At 42.3% G+C, this 22,987-nt stretch overlaps 1 protein-coding gene across 1 annotated transcript in view; it reads left to right on the top strand.

Moving 5' to 3' along the window:
• Positions 1–22,987, top strand: part of LOC137425952 (voltage-dependent L-type calcium channel subunit alpha-1D-like) — a 136,290-nt gene that overhangs the window by 58,609 nt on the left and 54,694 nt on the right. The window contains exons 23-31 of the mRNA XM_078775106.1: positions 2,074–2,181; positions 3,380–3,432; positions 6,776–6,916; positions 7,130–7,331; positions 8,680–8,838; positions 13,355–13,465; positions 14,275–14,355; positions 17,407–17,550; positions 20,661–20,726. Coding sequence (XP_078631232.1) covers positions 2,074–2,181; positions 3,380–3,432; positions 6,776–6,916; positions 7,130–7,331; positions 8,680–8,838; positions 13,355–13,465; positions 14,275–14,355; positions 17,407–17,550; positions 20,661–20,726 — 1,065 coding nt within the window. The remainder of the gene's footprint in view (positions 1–2,073; positions 2,182–3,379; positions 3,433–6,775; positions 6,917–7,129; positions 7,332–8,679; positions 8,839–13,354; positions 13,466–14,274; positions 14,356–17,406; positions 17,551–20,660; positions 20,727–22,987) is intronic.

Genomic DNA, 22,987 nt, shown 5'->3' with positions numbered 1-22,987 from the left:
CATGACTCGTGCTGTTACTTTTATTGGAACCCGATTCGAGCGGTTTTATTTGTACCATGCGAAGCCAATGGATGGAAGGGGACAAGACGGTCAAATCAGAGGAAGAACAGAATTTATTTACACTATGTACAATGATCAGAATGAAAGGAAAGGCACACAGAGCAGAGCTTAATCAGTCTTACTTATCCCCAGACAAATGGGCCCAATCACTCACACGGGGTAATGGAAGAAGAGCAGGTTCGCGCGCCAAGCGCGCTTTGCTGTCAGTCGCCCCGGGGCAGCTCGCCCGGTGTGGCTCTCCGATGTTCACGGCACGTATCCAGGCGAAAGCAGGCAGGAGGAAATCCTCGCGGCGCGTATGCAGGCAAAGGCAGGCAGGAGGAAATCGCGCGTCTGTGGCCCAGCGGGGGTCGTCTTTTCGAGCGCGCGATTAATACAGCGCAGAGCACAGGGAACGGCAGAAAGTTCGTGTACAATAGGCAATTCAATTCCTTCTGCAGCTCCACTCGCGTTCTCGTCTGCCTTCTGCGTTCTGCCTTCTCGTGCCATCCGTTCTCATGCGATCTCGTGCGCTCTCCTCCTGATCTGGGTTAATGGGCTCGGGGCAGGACCTTATATGGCACCTCCCCGAACTTACCGGAATGTTCCAAGCCCCGCCTCCTGCCGCAGTGGTAAGCCACTCCCCTCGAGCCCTGATTGGCGGCTCGTGCTTACCGACCACTCCTCCTGCCCCGCCTCCCTTCAGCCTCGGTCGACTTGTTCAGGCCTGCCGCGTGGTATTTCAGCGCCAAACCAAAAGCATCAAAGCAATGCGCCAAAAGAACACCTAATCTCAATGGCCTACTCAACGCAAAACTAAACACAGGAAAGGACTACGCTTACATTTACTAAGAAATAACTGAACAATCGCGAGGCTTCATGTTGTGGTGTAACTAACTAAGAGGGGAAATTAACCTTTATTTCAAAACCGCAACAGTATGTTCATGGCATTAAAAAAAATCTGCCCCTTTAGGGGTCTACAGGGGAGGGGGGGGGGGGGGTTTCTCCCAAAAATAGGTATTTGCTTTCTTTGTTTGTTTAAAGTTTTATGATTATGTTATTATGATTCTAAAGCTGCCCTGTCTTCTAGCAACCATTGAAATTGGTTTAAAATACCTTTAGTCAGTGCAGTATACTGTTTATTCCACCAGGTGAGTGCCAGGGGTATTGCCCCTATGTTTTAATTTTATGTTGTTCTATAAATTGGTTGTTTGATTTGTCCTTACATCCCAGAAGGGTGAGTTAAACAAAAATATTTTTTTATGTAAACACAATGCTGCAATTAGAATTGTGTAACAAAAAAATGCAACAAATTAGAATCAAAAGAAAAATCTAAAAATATAACAGCTTGTACACTATGTTGCGAAAAGTCATGGGACACCATTTCTGAGTTATGAGAATTGCCCACTGTGCACGTGATTTGTGTTCCCATGAATTTGATCAACAGACAGGAATCAATAGTAGTCAGGGAATAAATAGTCTCATTGCTCAGTTTTGGAGCATCAAGTCCTAAAGCATTAATGGAGGTCCGACCAGGAATGACAATTATCGGTTGTCAGAGAGTGGGCACCTCCAGCGAATGACAACTTCAACCATGGGGGGGGGGGGGGGGGTGGGGGGGGGGGGGGACATGACCGTGAAGTGAAAGACAACTAGCTGACAAGATCAATGTGGCAGACCATCAAAATCAGCTCTAAAGGGAAGCAAACCCGACAATAGATTGTTGTGCTAAACATACGTGATCCTTTTGTCACATTCAACCTTCATTATGTGATAAATGGCTTCAGAGCAATCAATTAGACTCCTGGAAAGTACAAGTACAATTCATCAAATCTTGTATACCTGGGAATAGTGTGACCAATGCACGCAGTTGCAGGGTATCACATTTGAGCGGGTAGTCAAGGGAGTCTTAAAATGTAGAAATGGTCTCCAAATACATACAGGTATAGTTCGAGTCTGATATGGCAGAGTCTGATAAAACGAGGATAATTGCAATAACGAGCTCACTGAGCCTGTGTGGTGTGTGGTTTACAGCATGTGGTTCAGTGCGTGTTTGTGGCACTCCGCACCATCGGAAACATCCTTGTAGTCACAACCCTGCTCCAGTTCATATTCGCCTGCATTGGGGTCCAACTCTTTAAGGTAAGTCCACACACCACTCACTCACTGGGACTCACTGACAACCAACATGGCCTTTGCAAATGGCGATGTAATTGGTGGTCAAAACGATGAACAACTTGGCAAACAGTAAACTGGGATCATGTTAGCTATAGTGTTTAATACATTGTTTAATGCATTGTTTAATGCATTGTTTAATGCATTGTTTAATGCATTGTTTAATGCATTGTTTAATGCATTGTTTAATGCATTGTTTAACGCATTGTTTAATGCAATGTTTAACGCAGTATTTAATGCAGTATTTAAGAACACTGCAGCATCACCTTGTATTCTAAATAATGACTTAGCTCAAACTTCTCTCACCATAAGTTCCTTCATCAAACTATTATTAGCAATAAATTATAATTAAAAGACACCGTTGGACCTAGTCCGAAACGGAGGCTTATGGATTGGGTCTCGCCCATCCGTACGTCCGCAACCATATCTCGGAGATGTAATCTCAGGGATGTATGGACCAATTTTGTTCATACTTGGCACAAAGACAATACATGATCGTATACATATGCACATGATTTTGTTTCGCGATGCGATGAAAGATGGCCGACTGGCGGCCATTTCAGCTGTAAAAAGCCCAATATTGAACACGTCCTCAACCATTTCTCAGATCCACCGACTGGCGGCCATTTTGTTACTTAAATGTATCCCCAACAATTTATCGGACATGCATGGCCGATTTTGGTCAAACTTGGACAAGCACAGTACATATAACGGCATACACGTGCACCTCACTTTATTTTGCAATCTGATCAAAGATGGCCGACTGGTAGACTGGCGGCCATTTTAGTTGTAAAAAACCTGATATTGAACACGTCCTCAACCATTTCTCGGACATGCATTTATCGATCTTGTTCAAACTTTGCACACCGATAAAGAATGATGAATTATATATGCACGTCATTTTCTTTTAAGATCAGATCCAAGATGGTCGACTGGCAGCCATTTTGTTACTGAAACGTGTCCCCAACCATTTATTGACATGCATGGTCCGATTTTGTTCAAACTTGGCACAAAGGCAATACATGAGCATACAAATGCAGAAGATTTTGTTTTGTACTCTGACCAAAGATGGCCGACTGGTGGCCTTTAACTCAGTACAGCAAAATTACTAAAACCAAAGGGGGTTATGGCATTTCATGTGTTTTTCTCTTTGTTCCTCCTGCAGGGAAAGCTGTATCACTGCACCGACGAGTCCAAACATTCACGCCAGGACTGCAGGTGCGGCGATCGCTTGGCTCAACGTTAACAGGCCTGAAAATGCAACATGATCTTCACTTTGCACTTTGGAGCATATTGTTACAAATCACGTTAAATTTTTTTTTTTTTTGAAATCCAGATCCCAAAACCCGATTAATGAGGCATCACTTCCCAACAGGGCTTAGAAGTCACAGTTATTGTGGCAAATTCACCTGCATTGATCATTGACGTACACTGCAATGTTTTGCAGCGGACACGTGATCATTTGAAGTGCAGACATTTTTAAAGCAGCCTTTTCACTTCAATATTGACACCAACAGAAAATGATCTTTATTGTTAATTATTATCACCAAACTTGGAGGTGTAATGGTTTGAACGACCATTCTGGGTCTGAGATGTCGGTGGTTCAAACCCCCTCTGAATCATACCAAAGACTTTAAAATGGTTCGTGCTGAATCCTTGCCTGATGCTCAGCATTTAAAAGGGACAAAGCATGGACCATAGGCTGGCAATCATAGCATGAGCTTGATGGGCCTAATACCTCCTCCTGTGTTGAAGTTTCTCGAAAAAGAACTATTTTATTACCTTGAGGCATGTATAGCAGCAAAACAAGATGTCCAATGATACAAGGTTTGGTGAACAATTTACAAATACCTTCCCAAATGACTTTCGGTTGAACGTCGGGCCTGGCCAGCCTGTACGTGAAGCACTTGCGCCAATAACTTGCTAGTAGGAAGGTGACTATGCCACCCTGCCAGGACTAAAAACAACAACTCAAAAAGGGTGGATGAGCTCCTTTCGGGAATCAACGGGCATCCATTATGGAGATGGTGTCTCCTAAAAACACCCAATGTGGGGAGGAAAATTAATTTTCCATCTGGCCTAGTTACCCCTCCTGAAGGTTTTGCCAATTTTGTACACCGCTCCTTTCATATTCCATCTCTAGGCGCTGCATGACGTCATCGCCAGGTGCCGAAAGGGAGTACTCAGTTTTCACTCTGGTTTCTTGTTTGTTTGCTTGGCCGGGCGATATCTCAGCCATCATTTGAGTTAGAAAGCTGAAATTTGGGCACAATAGTGAGCAAGTGCTTTTGCAAAAACAGTATTTTAAATTTTTTCATTAATCGATTAATTGATTACTTAATTATTATCGATTTATAAAGTACTTATTTATTTTCTTTCTCATCTGGGCAATATGTCAGGCACCTTTTGAGCTAGGAAGCTGATATTTGGACATGACAATAACCAAGTGATTTGGCTGGAAAGGGTATTTTTGATTTATTGATTAATCACTTAATCGATTAATTATTTTTTGATTATTTAATTCATCAATTAACTATTTATTAATTATTCAATTAATCAATTCATTATTTATATTTTTCATTTGATTAAATATTTAATTAATTTTCAAAAAGTTACAGCTTTGGATGAAACACTGGTGGTTTAGGTATGCTCTTAGCCAATTGATTAAGAAATTAATTATTTTACGATCACTGTTTATTGATTTTAATTACGCAATTAATCAATCAATTATTGTACACCTCTCCCTCCCAATACCATCTCTGTGTGCTGCATGGCGGCATCGCTAGGCACCAGAGGATATGTTATTGTTGGAACCCATCTGTGGATCGGTCCCATCGGCCGATGGGTCTGACCCGTTTGCGGATCCGCAGATGGCCGATGGGCGACCCATCTGTGGATGCACGAGAAATGACAATGCAGACCCATCGGCCGATGGGTCTGCGCCATCTGCGGATGTGTTGTTCACCTTGAAGGAATGTGTATGCATCAATAGTGGATGAGTATGTTTATTTGAACCTAAAAATAAGCAATTGATGTCATAAATGTTTATAAAGCAGTCGGTGACATGTGGTTTGTCGATAACCGTTTGTCGATAAGATAAAAATAAGATAATGTCGCTCCATTTAAAAACGCTGGTCTACTTCGCTGGTGGCACTGGCAGACTCAGCTCTCCATTGTTTATATAGCAATTCCTGGCATGCCTTAATCACCCCAAAGCTAAAGATGAAGGTGTGGCTTCGTAATCGGGGCATTGTCAATTTTCTAAACACAATAACGCATTATGTGATTCTATGAGGCCAACCATTCTGTCAACACATTCCTTCAAGGTGAACAACACATCCGCAGATGGCGCAGACCCATCGGCCGATGGGTCTGCATTGTCATTTCTCGTGCATCCACAGATCGGTCGCCCATCGGCCGATGGGACCGATCCACAGATGGGTTCCAACATTATTACCCTCGCCAGAGGAGAGGGTATTGCATTTGAGTCTGTTTGTCTGTTTGTTTGTCCACACAGAATATACATGATTTTGTCTGCAACCGTTGGTCCGATTGACAGGAAAATTTCACCATTGGTGCACCTTCACCTGCAGATTTTTAAAATGATAATTATGACGTCATAGGTCAGGTGGCACGGGCGCCATCTTGGAAAAAAACTAAAAACTTTGCACCTCTATATCTCAGAAAGCACTGCATAGAAAAATTGAGACATAGCTCATTGCAAAGAACTCTCCATGGGGAATAACATATGTTAATGATGATGTCATAGGTTCCTCCATTATAACGTCATAATTCGACAAGTACAAAACTTCATCCGATAAAGATGAAATTTATTGAGCATCATCTCGGGATAAATTGGTGGAGAAAAAAAAACATGATGACGTCATCGGTCATGTGGTTCGGCCGCCATATTTGTTTTAACACAAAAGCTTTAACCACACACCTGGTGAGGGTCTGCAATCTCTGATTGCTCTTTCTTGTTTATTTATTTGGCATGGGTGCGGTGTACTTTGAATGTATCTGTACTTGCTTTCTCTTTTTCTCTATAGCCCTTCACATTTATTGGCTCTCAGCCTTGTTCAGGGCGAATTTCAATTTAAAAAAATTTCGCCTGGATAACCCCACAGGAAGGGAATAATCAGATTTGTTGAAGAAGTAACAGTAGTAGTAGTTATTGTAGTAGTCATAGACTAAAAGTCCCGGTCATTATTTTAATGTATTGCAAGGAGGGAAAAAGGTGAGTTGGGGCTTGGGACTGATGCATACAGTGGCTTGGGCATTTGGGGGAGGTGGTGGGCCTGTTTCTTTTCAAATCTGACTTCCTACAATTATAACAGAAAAAAAAATCCTGAGCAGTTGTTGAAAGTAATTTCATTCCAAATGTGTCAGCACCAAATGTGGGCATTGTGTGTTGCTGGTACAACATTGTCTGTCCTCTCCGACTCCTCCATCACCAACACCCTGTCATTTTGTTGTTTTCTGCCTTTACAGATTGTGATACATTTTCTGCAATATTGTTCCATTATGTGATGCATTTCGCACTAAAGTTCTATTTCTCCAGAGGATATTTCTTCGCTTATGATGCTGACGAGGAGCCCAGTGTGAGAAAGCGAATTTGGCAAAATAACCAGCTTAACTTTGATGATGTCATCTCGGGCATGCTGACCCTCTTCACCGTTTCCACTTTTGAGGGATGGCCAGAGTAAGATATCCTTTTTGAGGTTCAGGACCCTTTTTGGCTTGAGCTTTGGTAACACATATCACTCATCCTCTTTTGTTGTAACAGTAGCAGCACCAAGAGAACTTTGATTTCTGCAGCAATATTTTGACAGTTTATTTGTTGGGAAAAGGGCATTCCAAAGCACACTGCTGATAGTTTAATTGTCATCTCTACTGCTAACCTTTTTCTCTGCAGTTTGCTCTACAAGGCTATTGACTCCTTGGCTGAGGACCAGGGTCCAGTTTACAACTACAGAGTAGAGGTCTCCATCTTCTTCATTGTCTACATAATCATCATTGCTTTCTTCATGATGAACATTTTTGTGGGATTTGTCATCATCACCTTCCAAGAGCAAGGCGAGCAGGAATTTCACAACTGCGAACTGGATAAGAACCAGGTGAGTGTTTGTGCCAGTCTTCTAATAAAAGAGCATTTTGCCAACATTGGGAGTTTTTGTCAGCATGTTGACCTCACAGTGAGGACATTTGACTGACATTACAGGGGCTCTGGGTTCAAATCTGGCTAAAGGCAGCTACATTTAGGATTTTTATTTTAAGATCATGGAACTAAATCCCAATTCAGGAAAATTGCCATGTTGCATCATCTACCATATAAAACACAATATCAGTTTGTATGTTTGTGTGTTTGTACAGATGTCTGTCCCCTTTCATAAGGGTAGGTTTTAAAGGCCAATTTTTTATAACACGAATGTGTGTTCACTACGGTCTATTTTTGAGGATAAGACAAACTCGAAAACATTTTTCCATAAAAGAGCAATTATGTCTCTTCTATTGGAATTGTATATGGTGGCTTGCAAACTGAGCATCAAGGGCGGTGTAAAGAAGTGTTTTTTTAAATAACAATAAATACAAGGCACAAGGAGGTGAGATTCGCTGCACGTGATGTGCAACGTGCGCAGAATAAAACGAGTGTTCATTTACATCCATATAATGTCTTATAAATAAAGAAGATATAAGAACACTTTACACTAGGCCGAGGCTTCAGACTTTGGCACGCTCACAAGGCTGCACCGTCGAATAAACTGTTCCAACCAATCATTTTTGACAGGCTTTTTACCTCTGCCACCAAAGGTGGATGAAGGTTATGTCTTCACCCCTGCCTGTTGGTCTGTCCCTTTGTCTGTCTGTTTGCCTGTGAACAAAATATCTCAAAAAGTTGTGGATGGGTTCGGACTAAATTTGGCAGAGATGTAGCGTATGTGACAAGGACGATTCGATTCGATTTTGGTGAGGATCTTAATATGGATTCGGATATGAGAATTCTTTAATTGTTTAAGTGATTCTTCATCATTGGGAGATAGGGCCAAAAACGATACATAGCAGGATATCTTAAAAAGGTGTGGATGGATTTGGACGAAACTTGTTGGACAGGTTGTGTTTGTGACAAGGAAGAATCGATTAAATTTTGGTGAAGATCCGGATCCGGATCCAACTAGTAGAATTTTTAAAGGGATTCATCACCATTGAGTGATATGGCCAACCAGGCGGAGCTATGCTCTCTACAGAGTGCCGTTCTAGTTACTAGTATTATTAATAAAAACCCAGTTGGCTCATTAATGAACTTCAGGAATGGAGTACTGTGCCTGGTATACTCAATATGTGGGAGCAATGTACACTTCATGGTTGTTTCTTGAACTCGTCTGGGCAACACGGTATGGGACCTAAAATGCCATATAAAACAAAAAAACATATATTCTCTTCTTATCCTTCCTCCTTGCCTGGCAGCGCAAATGTGTTCAGTATGCACTGAATGCAAAGCCTCTGCAAAACTTTGTTCCCAAGAACAGGATGCGGAAGAAAGTTTGGGACCTGGTCACGTCGCATGGTTGCGAGTGCGGCATGTTTTTCTTGATTCTACTCAACACCGTCTGCCTCGCGATGCAGGTTGGCACACATTTGCCACCCTTCCCAAAGAATCACCCATGGCAATTGTGCTCAATACCTCATATTGACAGGTGGCTGTAGGCATTGAGCATTTTGTAAGCAGTCATGACTACAGCGGTGAAGGAGCCACCCATTTATAATGTACGCATACATGGCGGAATTCTCTTTTCGCAAGCAACTGGTAATAGTTGGAAAGATCCAACTTCAAATCGAAGACGCCACCAATTATAGCATCGCCTTGTCTGAAGGGCAGCAGCTATTTTGAATAAGGAAATTTTTTGACCTCCGCTGTAAGCTTTCTACTTGTTCCTTCCCTTCCATTATTCATAACTACTCCCTAAACTTCCACTTAGTTGCCCACTTCTCACACCTTCTATTCTCTCTACTACAACCCTCCTCTCTGCTATCCTTTCCCTTTTTTAATTTTTTTTTTTACGGCATATCCCATTGGGTGAAGCCGTCCAGAACAGTGTTTGTCCATCCGTATGTATGTCTCCTCAAACGTATACCAATCAGAGCTGAGGGTATGGTCACATGACAGGGTGATGTGATTACGTCTGATGTCATTACGGCGATACGGTGGCTGACTCTCCACACCGCCATTTTGATTTATATGCCATTCAGGCCGAACATATCGTCGAACCTGCCATATATCACAATCGCCATGCTCTACCTTTTACGTTTTTCATTCAGTGTGAAACACAAACAAACCGATTGTTAAAATGACCATCAAATATCGAAAGCATCGACGGTACGGCTCTTCCAATAAAACGGCACCGTATGTATAGGTCTTAGGCATTATGCCTCATCTTCAGACCGCTTCGGACAAATTAAGCCCAGGTTTGTTAATACAGTAGTATCGTTTCAGTAGTATCGTTTTCGTAATAATAATAATATCGTAAATATAACCATAATACTTTAATCCCAATGTCGTGAATGGAAAGTTAATGGATTGCAGTGGTGTTTGGTTCATGATCAATGATGAGCCATGTACGGTACTAATATTAATAACCGCGGAAGTAAGGAATTCACCTCGGTTTTTTTAATGGTAACATCATTTTCGAAATAATGATAACATAGCGTTAATATTGTAATAAATCTAATCGTAACACTAATCCCTTCGTAGTGACTGCAAAGTTACTGGAAGTTGAAATATATCAGTTTTGTGTCTGTTATTACGCCCATGATGTCATTACGACGGCTGACTGCACCGACCGACATTTTAATTTACAAGTTTAAATGTCACGGGTCATGCTTAATATATTAACTATATATTAACTTATCAAAATAACCATATTAACCACTGCCCTTCGTCTTTCAAGAATCAATTTCAATTTGTAACCTAGTCGCGAAAGCCGTCTTCTGGATTATCAAGACACTCACAGCGTAAACACGGAGGGGCAGGAAGGGTCATTCCTCTTTGGGGTATATAGATTACAGTCGATCTATGGTCGGGTCTCAAGAACATTGGGTGTGTGCTCATTTACCAAGTTTCTTGTGGAGAGATCGCCATTTGGTTTAAGCATTCGAGCAAGCACTCCATTCAAAACGCTTAAGGAATGGCTGGCTTGGCAAGCGCTGGCTAGCTGCTTGGTAAATGAGCACACCTCCAACCCTTGTGGGGTATATAGATTACAGTAGATCTTCGCTCAGTTCTGTAAGTAAAATGTACCTCACGGATGTCTGGATTCCTCCAAATGTCTTTATTTAATGTTGTTAACACCATTAACGACTGTTTGAAAAACTAAACATATGTGTTTGTGGTTTATAATATTTTACAAGCCCGGCTACGCCGCTGTTAGACTTTTGGGCTTCTTACCCTCACCTGAGGAGAGGGTATTGCATTTGAGTCTGTTTGTTTGCTTGTCCTCACAGAATAAATATGATTTTCTCTGCAACCATTGGTCCGATTGACAGGAAATTTTCATCGTAGGTGCAGCTCCACCTGTATAATTTTTTATGATAATTATGAAGTCATATATCACGTCGTTCGGCCGCCATCTTGGGAAAACCAAAAAACTTTGCACCTCCATATCTCCGAAAGCGGAGATATGGAGGTGCAAAGTGATCATCAGTGATTGATGGGGAATGGTTTAGGCTAAAAAAGAAAGAAAAAAAAAGAAGGTTTTTTTGGGGTGATTTTTACATCCCCTACCAAAGGTGCATGGAGGTTATGTTTTCACCCGTCTGTTTGTCTGTTTGTTCGTTTGTGGACAAAATATCTCGAAAAGTTGTGGACGGATTCGGGAAGAATCGATTCAATTTGGATAAAGATCCGGATCCGGCTAGTCGAATTTTTTAAGTGATTCTTCACCATTGAGTGATATGGCCAACCAGGCGGAGGTATGTTCTCTCTACTGAGTGCCGTTCTAGTTAAAAATTGCTTTATCATGCCTGAGCCTTTGTAGCTACAGTCACGTGAAAAAGTAAGTACACCCCATGTAAAGTTTTGACTTTTTCAACATATTTCAACATACAGCTATTTGATCTTCATTTGAACAATATTGATAGACAAAGGTGATATAATATAACAAACATCATGAAGCATTTACATTTTGTAGTCCATTGTATAATTTAAATAAACATAAATGCAAATTCCGCATGTGGAAAAAGTAAGTACACCCCTACATTTATCACTACTTCAAATACCTAAAATTACAATCAGGTGCACCAGCTCAGGTGCAAATGATTAGAACATCGTTAGAGAGGATCTTGGAGGAACCTGTCTTATTTAAACCTCAGACATTTAGTTTGGTTTGCTCTTTGTTGTTGAAGTGTGTGGTGTCACCATGCCGAGATCAAAAGAGCTCTCTGAGGCCTTCAGAAAGAAGGTTATAGATGCCTACGAGTCTGGGAAGGGATTTAAAAAGATCTCCAAACAATTTGAAATCAATCATTCGACTGTCCGGAAGATCATCTACAAGTGGAGAAGATTACAAACAACTGCCAACTTGTTCCGGCCAGGCCGCCCCAGCAAGTTCAGCCCGAGAGCAGACCGCAAGATGCTGAAAGAAGTCTCTAAGAACCCCAGAATGTCATCACGGAACCTACAGGTAGCTCTTGCCACTGTTGATGTCAAAGTGCATGAGTCTACCATTAGAAAGAGGCTGCACACATTTGATCTACATGGGAGGTGTGCCAGGAGGAAACCTTTGCTGTCCAGAAAGAACATCAGGGCAAGACTAAAGTTTGCCAAGGAACACCTAGGCAAAGACCAGCACTTCTGGAACAATGTGCTCTGGACAGATGAGTCAAAGGTAGAGCTATTTGGCCACAGTACCAGAAGACATGGTTGGCGAAAACCAAAGACAGCATTTGACCACAAGAACCTGATACCAACTGTAAAGCATGGTGGTGTAAATATTATGGTTTGGGGCAGCTTTGCTGCATCAGGGCCTGGGCAGCTCACCATCATATAATCCACTATGAATTCTTCATTATACCAGAGGGTTCTTGAGGATAATGTGAGGCCATCTGTCGGAAAGTTGAGGCTCAACCGAAGGTGGACCTTGCAACATGACAATGACCCTAAACATACCAGTAATAAATCCACCAAGGAATGGCTGAAAAGAAAGAAATGGAGAGTTCTGGAATGGCCAAGTCAAAGCCCGGATCTAAATCCCATCGAGATGTTGTGGGGGGATTTGAAACGAGCTGTGCATGCAAGAAATCCCTCGAACATCGCACAGCTGAAAGAATTCTGCATGGAGGAGTGGGAAAAAATTTCTCCCAGTCGATGTCAGAGACTGGTAGACAGTTATAAGAAACGCCTACTTGAGGTTGTTTCTGCCAAAGGGGGCAATACCACCTATTAGAGGCAAGGGTGTACTTACTTTTTCCCCATGTGAAATTTGCATTTATTTAAATTATACAATGGACTACAAAAGGTAAATGTTTCATGATATTTGTTATGTTATATCACCCTTATCTATCAATATTGTTGAAATGAAGATCAAATAGCTGTATGTTGAAATATGTTGAAAAAGTCAAAACTTTACATGGGGTGTACGTACTTTTTCATGTGACTGTATATGAAATGTAATAAAAAATTATTCCCCATTAGTGTGTGTGTGTGTGATACCATATTAAATATAAATTTTCCTTATTGGGTGTTGATAGAGGAGTGTTATCGGCACCTACAAAAATAAATAGAAAAAAAAATTGATTTCTTCAAAATGCCAACAGGATAAGATCATCACCGAGCAATGCTGGGTACTCCTGCTGGTATACTATAAAGATGATCCATGAAGGACCACTAGCCATGGAAAGGACACCTTAACAATGTGAAAATATATGATACAATCCAACTCTTCGTATCTGATTAGTTGTGCTCTAATGAGTAAAATTTGTTACATTTAACGCCCAAAACACCTGACATTATATTTCAGCGCTGTATTGTTACCCATGTGGTCGGTGGCATAAGTTCCAATAACCTGACCTATAATTATCATAAATAAGATGCTTCAACCCTCACTCCCACATTTTCTCCCCATACCCTTTCTTAATCCATCCACAGCACCGAGGGCAATCACAAGGCTTCTCATATGTGCTGGACGTTCTGAATGTGTTTTTCACTGTTCTTTTCACGATAGAGTGCATCCTGAAACTCGTGGCTTTCAAGCCAAAAGTAAGTTTACCTATCACGTCTGCTTTGTTGGGATCATATTTTGAAGGTCTATGAAATTCCAGAAATGTGCTAGATCAGGTGTAGGTGGGAAAAGAGGAAGGGTTACAGAGGATACTATACACAGATGATATGGAAACGGTGAATGCCAAACCCCGTAATGCGTTTACACGCGGAAAAAATTAAATAATTGCAAAACTTCTTCATAGACTGGATTCCTCAACTTTTTTCCATCTTTGGCAGAAAGATCGGTGTCATACAGTTGGAAACTCCAAATTATAATTGTATTGAGAAATTTATGAAACCTCCCACCCAACTTCGGACACCTGCTGGGATGTCAAAAGTTTGCACGGAAAGTTTGACGGTGCTTGCTCCAAAACTTAGGGAGTAGTTTGAGGACAGACAGGCAGACAGACAGTCCTCCATTATTATATGGACAGATCCCTCACGCTGAAACGAACCAAATTTTTTTGTGGGCAACCAAATCTCATCAGCGTACCACCATGGCGTGACAAAATGTCAATGACATAAATAACGTTATATTTTTCTACATTTACTTATAAAAGACTAAATTAATTTTTCCACATCTGCCGTCCTTTTTCAACAATTCTGTTGTTTTCAAATTGAAAACCACCCATGTACTACTTTCTTAGACTTTTACCGTATGTTAGGCCACGGGCTTACCGATTCTCCTTCGCAGAGACGGACAATGAAGACTCTTCAGCTGCCCTTAATTACTCAGAGAAGAAAGCTCATAAGCAAGGAAGTGTTTTCGCAAATATTGCCCTATTGTTGTGTGACCTCTTCACCAGGGCTATTTCAGCGATTTTTGGAACGTGTTCGACTTTCTCATTGTTTTAGGCAGCATCATTGATGTCCTTCTGAGTGGTTTGGTGAGTACATCTATTTCATACTGTATAAACTCAACCTGATTACATGAACAGTTTGAGATTGCTCCAATACACACATTTATGTTGCAATTCCACATGCAAGTCACTATTTTTGGGGTAAGTGGGAGATAAATATCTGCATGTCCAGCCTCCCTTAAAATATGTCATTCCAGAATCCTACGTCTGATACTTCCTCTACTCGGTGTCCCAGCTGGCAATGAATGTAATACGATTATGCTGTAATATATACCTGATTACATCTCAAAACTAGATGGTATTCATAGAATACTTATCCTGCGCAGTCAACTTGTTGTGAGCCAACTCTTCTGTTTTTGAACATTTTTTTTCCTTTGATCCAATATGGCTGCCAGACCACGTGAGCGATGACATCATAAATTTACATTTTCTAATATAATTGTTGCATAGATCACGCTCAATACATTTCAAACTGATCAAACTAAGCGTTGTCCCTGTCGAATTATGACGTCATAATTATGGCACCAATGACGTCATCGTTAACAACACCTATTCCCCATAGGGAGTTCTTTACAATGAGCCCTGTTTCAATTTTTTCCATGCAGCGGTTTTGGAGATATAGAGGTGCAACATTTTTCGGTTTTTCAAAGATGGCGCCTGTACCAAATGACCTAGGACGTCATGATTATCTTTAAAATATTCTACATGAGGAGGCATTCCTATGGTGAAAATTTCGTGCCCATCAGACCAACAGTTGCTGAGAAAAAAAATTCACAATGATTGGATATGTGTGGTACTTGTCGAATTAGGATGTCATAACGAAGGCACCGATGACATCATCATTAACATATCTTATTCCCCAAGGTGAGTACTTGACAATGAGACATGTTTCAATTTTTTCCATGGAGTGGTTTTGGAGATATAGAGGTGCAACTTTTTTGATTTTTCCAAGATGGCGTTTGTACCACGTGATCTATGACGTTATAATTATCATTTCAAAATTATACAGGAGGAGCCGCACATATTCTGAAAATTTAGTGTCCATCGGACTAACAGTTGCAGAGGATTTTTTGTTTTATTCATACTGATCAGATCAAGCATTGAACTTGTCGAATTATGACGTCATAATTAAGGCACTGATGACATCACCATCAACATATCTTATTCCCCATGGTGAGTACTTGACAATGAGCCATGTTTCAATTTTTTCCATTGAGCGGTTTGGGAGATATAGAGGTGTAACGTTTTTCCAAGATGGCGTCCGTACCACGTGACATATGACGTCATAATTATGAAGAAAAAAAATTATACAGGCGGAGGCACTCCTATGGTAAAATTTCGTGTCAATCGGACCAACGGTTGCCGAGAAAATGATTTTTAAAAATGCAGACATGTACGGCACACGGCACACATATGCAACTGAATGCTTAACCCCGCTTTTCACGTCGCGAGCGCAGGATAAAAAGAAAGCCAAAATTGGTTTCATGTCTGAATCTACGGCACTTAGAAGCTTTGGTTCCCCTCTTTGAACATGGCATGCAACTGCACATAGCACGCTCACTAAAAGTTCATCCCTGGAAGCTACTCGTACCTGGGGACAACTCAGGCAGTTCTTGGAACAATCTTGCACATGGAAATGGAATATTTTCGTATTATTTGAATCTACACAATGTGCTAAATGTTCAGAATAAGTTTTTAAGGAACCTTAATCAATTTAAGTGAAGTTGTTCTTGCACAATTATCTATCTATAATTCCAGTAATCTCTGTGTGTCTGTGTGTCTGTGTGTCTGTGTGTTTGTTTGTCTGTGACCGCTGTTTCTCGACAACCACGGGTCCGATATACTTGAAACTTGCCAGGTATATTGCTGGGGACCCGAGGATGTGCCTTTTCAAGGTTTCATATTAATCGGACAATTACTTACCGAGCTATGTCCAAAAAACGATTCAACCAATCAGAGAGCAGCGAGCTATCACGTGTGCCGAACGTGGCGATCAGACTCTGCCTCGGACGGCACATTTGACAGCGTATTCATTTATTTCACGTTGGAAAACTATGTTGCCGTTAAACTATGTTTTAAAACGAATTCAAACTGCGATTAAATTAAAACGATTCATCGTAACTGCGATTTGCGAACTTCCGGACAGTGAAGACTGTCCGGCAGCACGCTTTCCGGCAGCCAATCACAGAACGCTTTGTTGCGTAGGCGTGGCCGATGTGAGAGCGAGCGGAGCTGAGCGCGTTACGAGCTGACCGCCATTACGGTTCGTAATTCGATTTCTTATGCGCATTATTTCTCCCAATTCAGTCAGAGCGAAGGGCGGAAGCGAAGAGCGTTGTTTTTTTTGTTTACGGGCGTACGGGCGGGGTAGAGCGTACGGGTAGCGTTTTTTTTTTTTTTTGGCAAGGAACGGGCACCCACGTACGGGCAATGCCCTAGTCTATCTATAATTCCAGTAATCTCTGTTTGTACGTTTGTTTGTCTGTGACCGCTGTTTCTCGACAACCACGGGTCCGATATACTTTTAACTTGCCAGGTATATTGCTGGGGACCCGAGGATGTGCCTTTTCAAGGTTTCATATTAATCGGACAAGTACTTACCGAGCTATGTCCAAAAAACGATTCAACCAATCAGCGAGCAGCGAGTTATCGTGTGTGCCGGACGTGCCGAACACACGCTGCCTCGGACGGCACATTTGAGAGCGTATTCATTTATTTCACGTTTGCAAACTATGTTGGCGCTATGTTGGCGTTAAACGATGTTTTAAAACTAATAAAAACGAATTTGCGATTCATTCGCTTTCCTGCGCGTTTGTGCACGCGATGGCGATTTCTTTACCAAACTCCGGAAGCCGTTCGCTTTGGACCAAACCATTTCATGTAAATAGAGGGGGGGGATATAATTTTAGATATAGATATAGTACGGGCAATGCCCTAGTACAATCAAAATGGATAACCAACTCACCGGTAACTTAATATATTGTTAAAAAGACATTCCTTTCAACATCATCATTCACAACATCAAAAGCACCAGGTGATGGCCCAGAAAAGCATGTTGTTCACAATCCTTCTCTGCAGACCAATGGAGGAAATTCGGAAGAGGAGAGGCAGCGAGTGTCCTTCACGTTCTTCCGTCTCTTCCGTGTCCTCCGACTCGTTAAGCTGTTAAACCACAATGAAGGAATCCGCACACTCCTCTGGACATTCCTCAAGTCTTTTCAGGTATTTTCGTCCACAGAGCTCCCATCGTACATTCATGGCATGATGTCACAGATACAAACCAAACAAAGTTTAATTTGCAAATTCAAAAATGTTAATTCACATAGTCGCTTCGGACCATTTACCTAAGGAAAATGGAAGTGTTGTTTGAGTGTTCCCCTCCCCTTTCCTATGTTCCACAAAAATTCTCCTCCTCTCTCCTTTTCTCCCCATCATCTCGACTTTTTCTAACTTTCATTTTTAGCCTCACCCATTCTTAAAAGGACGGGAGAGGTTATTGTAATCAGTCTGTGTGACTGTGAGTTTGTTTGTCTGTTTGTCACCGGCCTACAGGTCACAATTCTAAACCGATCGTCACGAAACTTCACCAAGTTGTATAAGTCGTCCCAATTGAGAAGCCTATTGATTTTGAGGTCAAAGGTCAAAAGTCATCTGGAGGTCAAATTTCTAAAATCGCCGTTTTAAATCCGATTGACTTGAAAATTGAAAAGCATTTGTATATTGAGTCACTAAATTAGGAAATGAACTATTTTTGAGGTCAAAAGGTCAAAGGTCAACTCAAGGTCAAATTTTAAAAATCATCAATTTTCATCGAAGAAGCCGTCAATTCTCAACCGATTGACTTGAAAATTGAACAGCATTTGCATACCGAGTCACTAAATTGGGAAATATACTATTTTGAGGTCAAAGGTCAACTCAAGGTCAAACTTCCAAAATCATCACTTTTCATCTGAAAACTGTCGATTTTCATCCGATTTACTTGAAAATTGAACAGCATTTGCACATTGAGTCACTAAATAGGGAAACAACTATTTTTGAGGTCAAAGGTCAACTCAAGGTCAACCTTCCAAAATCATCATTTTTCATCTGAAAAAACGTCACTTTTCTTCCTATTGACCCGAGATCAAGATTGTCAATTTTAATCTTGATGAAATGGAGAATTTGCTGCATCAATGGAATTTTTTTCTTGGGGATGGGGGGGGGGGGGGGCAGATTTTGCAAGTATCGTGCTCTGCATGACGTCCTCTTGTTTTTTTTTATTTACAAGAGCGATGCTCATGGAAGAGCAAGGTAGATCTGACAGTGAGACAAAGATCAAGTTAATTAAGGAACAGGACTGATATGAGGAAAGGGAGTTGGGGAGGAAACACTGAAACTAGCAGCAAATAAGATGGCTGGGGTAGGAAACGTTAATGAGGGTAAAAGAGGTCATGTGACAGAATTGAGGATGACAAGAGATGGCCATGGTGCATTGCTGACCTGAAACCTTGGAGGGAAGAGTGAGACAGAACACCCTCTCTCTGGAAGATGGTTCCATGGACGAATGATCCAAGGAATAGAAGAGTTGAGGTTTCCAGTCAATATGGATTTTTGAAGTTTGTGATGTGATGATAAAAAAAACAGAGAAACTACCGACCTGCTTGTGATGTGAAAGCAACAGATCTTGTGATTCAGCCTCATCATGGGAGATTCCAATAATTTTGAGAGCTTTAGATTCCATAGAATCCAGGAGAGATAGATGTGATGCTCGGGCACCAGTCCGTAGGCTGTAATGGAGAGCAGTATTCCTTTGAGTTACAGCCAAAGGCCTTGTAGCCTGTGAGTAGCTCAGATTATCCAAGGAAAGACTCGCATCGATGGAGGACGCCCAGGCTGCGGCTAGCTTTGGAGGCTAGCTTTGCTCTGTGGTCGGCCCAAGGAAGGTCATGGCTGATGGTGAGGCCTAGAACTTCAAGAGACTGAACCTCTTCCAATGGTTGATCAAGGAAATAGATAGATGGGTTCTTTTGACAACCCTTTCGGACCAATATGGTGAGATTGTGAGATTTTCCAGGATTGAAGGACATCTTCTTTTTATCAGACCTTTGCCTTACAATTTCCAGATGAGTAGTGAGAGATGCAGCAGTCGTTTGCTCAGCAGAGTGGGTTTTCCAGAGCATCGTAGAGGTCATTTATATGGTTGAGGAACAAGAATGATCTCACAACATTCCATTGGGCAACTCTAGCCTCAACTAGGAGAGGGAGAGGAGAGGGTTCCACTGAGAGCAACATGTTGACTGCGTGAGTGGAGGAAGTCAGAAATCCAGGAATGAAGGCATGCAGCCTCCTATGGCTCCATGCCTGCAAGCAAATCAGGATGCCAGACATGTACAATGTCAGAGGTTTGTCCAGGGAGATGGTCCTAACCTTTTGTTTGAGATTGAGGGCCTTCAACCATTGCTGAAAGAGGAGCAGAGGCATGCCCAGATTCAAAACAGGAAAGACGACATTACTTTAATATCGATTATTCATTCTCAGATCTACTGTAATATATAGATCCTCGTGAGGCTCTGTAAAGTTGAACGCTGTCTTGTTACCTCAGCTACCGAAGGTGGATGGAGGTTATGTTTTCACCCCTGTCTGTTTGTCTAGGCAAGCGATAGCGAGCTGCTTGCTAATGGAACGCACCCCAGGTGACAATGCCACCTAATCTACTCGTATTTCCCTTTGTATAAATCGTTATTTTTGAAATTAATTATCATTTTTATCCTGCTTTTTATTATCCCATTACAAAAAATTGTTTATTATCTCCGCCACCAAAGGTTTTATTATGTTTTCGCCTCTGTTTGTCTGTCTGTGATGAGGACATCTCAAAAAGTTATGGACAGATTTTGACGAAACCTGGTCGACAGGTTGGGTGTGTGACAAGATCGAATCGATTCGATTTTGGTGAAGATCCAGATCCGGATACTGAAACGAATTTTTAAAAAGTGATTCTTCCTCATTGTGCGATGGGGCCAAAAACTATTTAGCATTATATTTCAAAAATTTGTGGGCGATTTTATAACAAAACTTGGTGGATGAGTGTAGGTGATAACAACAAGCTGATTCGATTTTGGTTCAGGTCTGGATGCAGATCCAGTGTATCAGTGGGATAGACAATGTGAACTGTTCAGCTTGCTGGAGGTAGTACTGTATTCGCTCTACCGAATGTAGTTCTACTTACATATTTTGTTATAATTATACAGTACTCTGTTAAATATTAAATTTATTATTTATTTTTGGCAATACTTTTAAAAATCTTATTCAAATATTTCCTCCTGCTGTCACTTTTATTGCCACTGCATTTCCAGGCCCTTCCATACGTTTTCCTGCTCATCGTGATGCTGTTTTTCGTTTACGCTGTCATTGGTATGCAGGTATGAAAGAGAAACCCAATGTGATGCAGATTTAATGATGATGATTGTAGACTGATAAATAAATAAATTGATGAATGAGTTCCCTTACAAGGAACAGCGATGCGGGAGGAGGCCATGAGGCCCATCAATGTCTGCACTAGTATTGACAACTTATGTTTGTTTGTCTGTGCTCTATCCTTTTAAATGTTAAGCGTCAAGCAAGGAAGCAGCACATACCATTTTTTTAAATCCAAGCACCACATATACCATGTAGTACATGAGCGTCAAGCACGTACTATTTTTTAAATACTTGGTATGAATTAACCGGGGTTCAAATTACAATGAAATAACAATACCTCCTAGACTCAGAGCATCCCAGACTCAAAGCTCCCAGATTCAGAGCATCCCAGATTTAGACCTCCTAGACTCAAAGCTCTGAGATTTAGAGCATCCCAGACTCAAAGCTCCCAGATTCAGAGCATCCCAGATTTAGACCTTCTAGACTCAGAGCATCCCAGACTCAAAGCTCCCAGATTCAGAACATCCCAGACTCATAGCTCCCAGATTCAGAGCATCCCAGACTCATAGCTCCCAGATTCAGAGCATCCCAGACTCAAAGCTCCCAGATTCAGAGCATCCCAGATTTAGACCTTCGAGACTCAGAGCATCCCAGACTCAAAGCTCCCAGATTCAGAGCATCCCAGATTTAGACCTCCTAGACTCAAAGCTCTGAGATTTAGAGCATCGCAGACTCAAAGCTCCCAGATTCAGAGCATCCCAGATTTAGACCTCCTAGACTCAGAGCATCCCAGCCTCAAAGCTCTGAGATTCAGAGCATCCCAGACTCATAGCTCCCAGATTCAGAGCATCCCAGACTCATAGCTCCCAGATTCAGAGCATCCCAGACTCATAGTTCCCAGACTCATAGCTCCCAGATTCAGAGCATCCAAGATTCAGAGCATCCCAGATTCAGACCTCCTAGACTCAGAGCATCCCAGCCTCAAAGCTCTGAGATTTAGAGCATCCCAGACTCATAGCTCCCAGATTCAGAGCATCCCAGATTCATATCTCCCAGACTCATAGCTCCCAGATTCAGAGCATCCCAGACTCAGAGCATCCCAGATTCAGACCTCCCAGACACAGACCTCCCAGACTCAGACCTCCCGGATTCAGAGCATCCCGGATTCAGAGCATCCCAGATTCAGAGCATCCCAGATTCAGACCTCCTAGACACAGACCTCCCAGACTCAGGCCTCCCGGATTCAGAGCATCCCAGATTCAGAGCATCCCAGATTCAGACCTCCCAGACACAGACCTCCCAGACCCAGACCTCCCGGATTCAGAGCATCCCGGATTCAGAGCATCCCAGATTCAGAGCATCCCAGATTCAGACCTCCTAGACACAGACCTCCCAGACTCAGGCCTCCCGGATTCAGAGCATCCCAGATTCAGAGCATCCCAGATTCAGACCTCCCAGACACAGACCTCCCAGACTCAGACCTCCCGGATTCAGAGCATCCCGGATTCAGAGCATCCCAGATTCAGACCTCCTAGACACAGACCTCCCAGACTCAGACCTCCCAGATTCAGAGCATCCCGGATTCAGAGCATCCCAGATTCAGACCTCCTAGACACAGACCTCCCAGACTCAGACCTCCCGGATTCAGAGCATCCCAGATTCAGAGCATCCCAGATTCAGACCTCCTAGACACAGACCTCCCAGACTCAGGCCTCCCAGATTCAGAGCATCCCAGATTCAGAGCATCCCAGATTCAGACCTCCTAGACGCAGACCTCCCAGACTCAGACCTCCCGGATTCAGAGCATCCCAGATTCAGACCTCCTAGACACAGACCTCCCAGACTCAGACCTCCCGGATTCAGAGCATCCCAGATTCAGAGCATCCCAGATTCAGACCTCCTAGACACAGACCTCCCAGACTCAGGCCTCCCGGATTCAGAGCATCCCAGATTCAGAGCATCCCAGATTCAGACCTCCCAGACACAGACCTCCCAGACTCAGACCTCCCGGATTCAGAGCATCCCGGATTCAGAGCATCCCAGATTCAGACCTCCTAGACACAGACCTCCCAGACTCAGACCTCCCGGATTCAGAGCATCCCGGATTCAGAGCATCCCAGATTCAGACCTCCTAGACACAGACCTCCCAGACTCAGACCTCCCGGATTCAGAGCATCCCAGATTCAGAGCATCCCAGATTCAGACCGCCCAGACACAGACCTCCCAGACTCAGACCTCCCGGATTCAGAGCATCCCAGATTCA

This window comes from Myxine glutinosa, chromosome 4 (assembly GCF_964187855.1).
Source record: "Myxine glutinosa chromosome 4, kmMyxGlut1.1, whole genome shotgun sequence".
Lineage (NCBI taxonomy): Eukaryota > Metazoa > Chordata > Myxini > Myxiniformes > Myxinidae > Myxine > Myxine glutinosa.
Note: the sequence above shows the minus strand (reverse complement) of the source record. Positions and strands in the feature narration are given on the sequence as shown.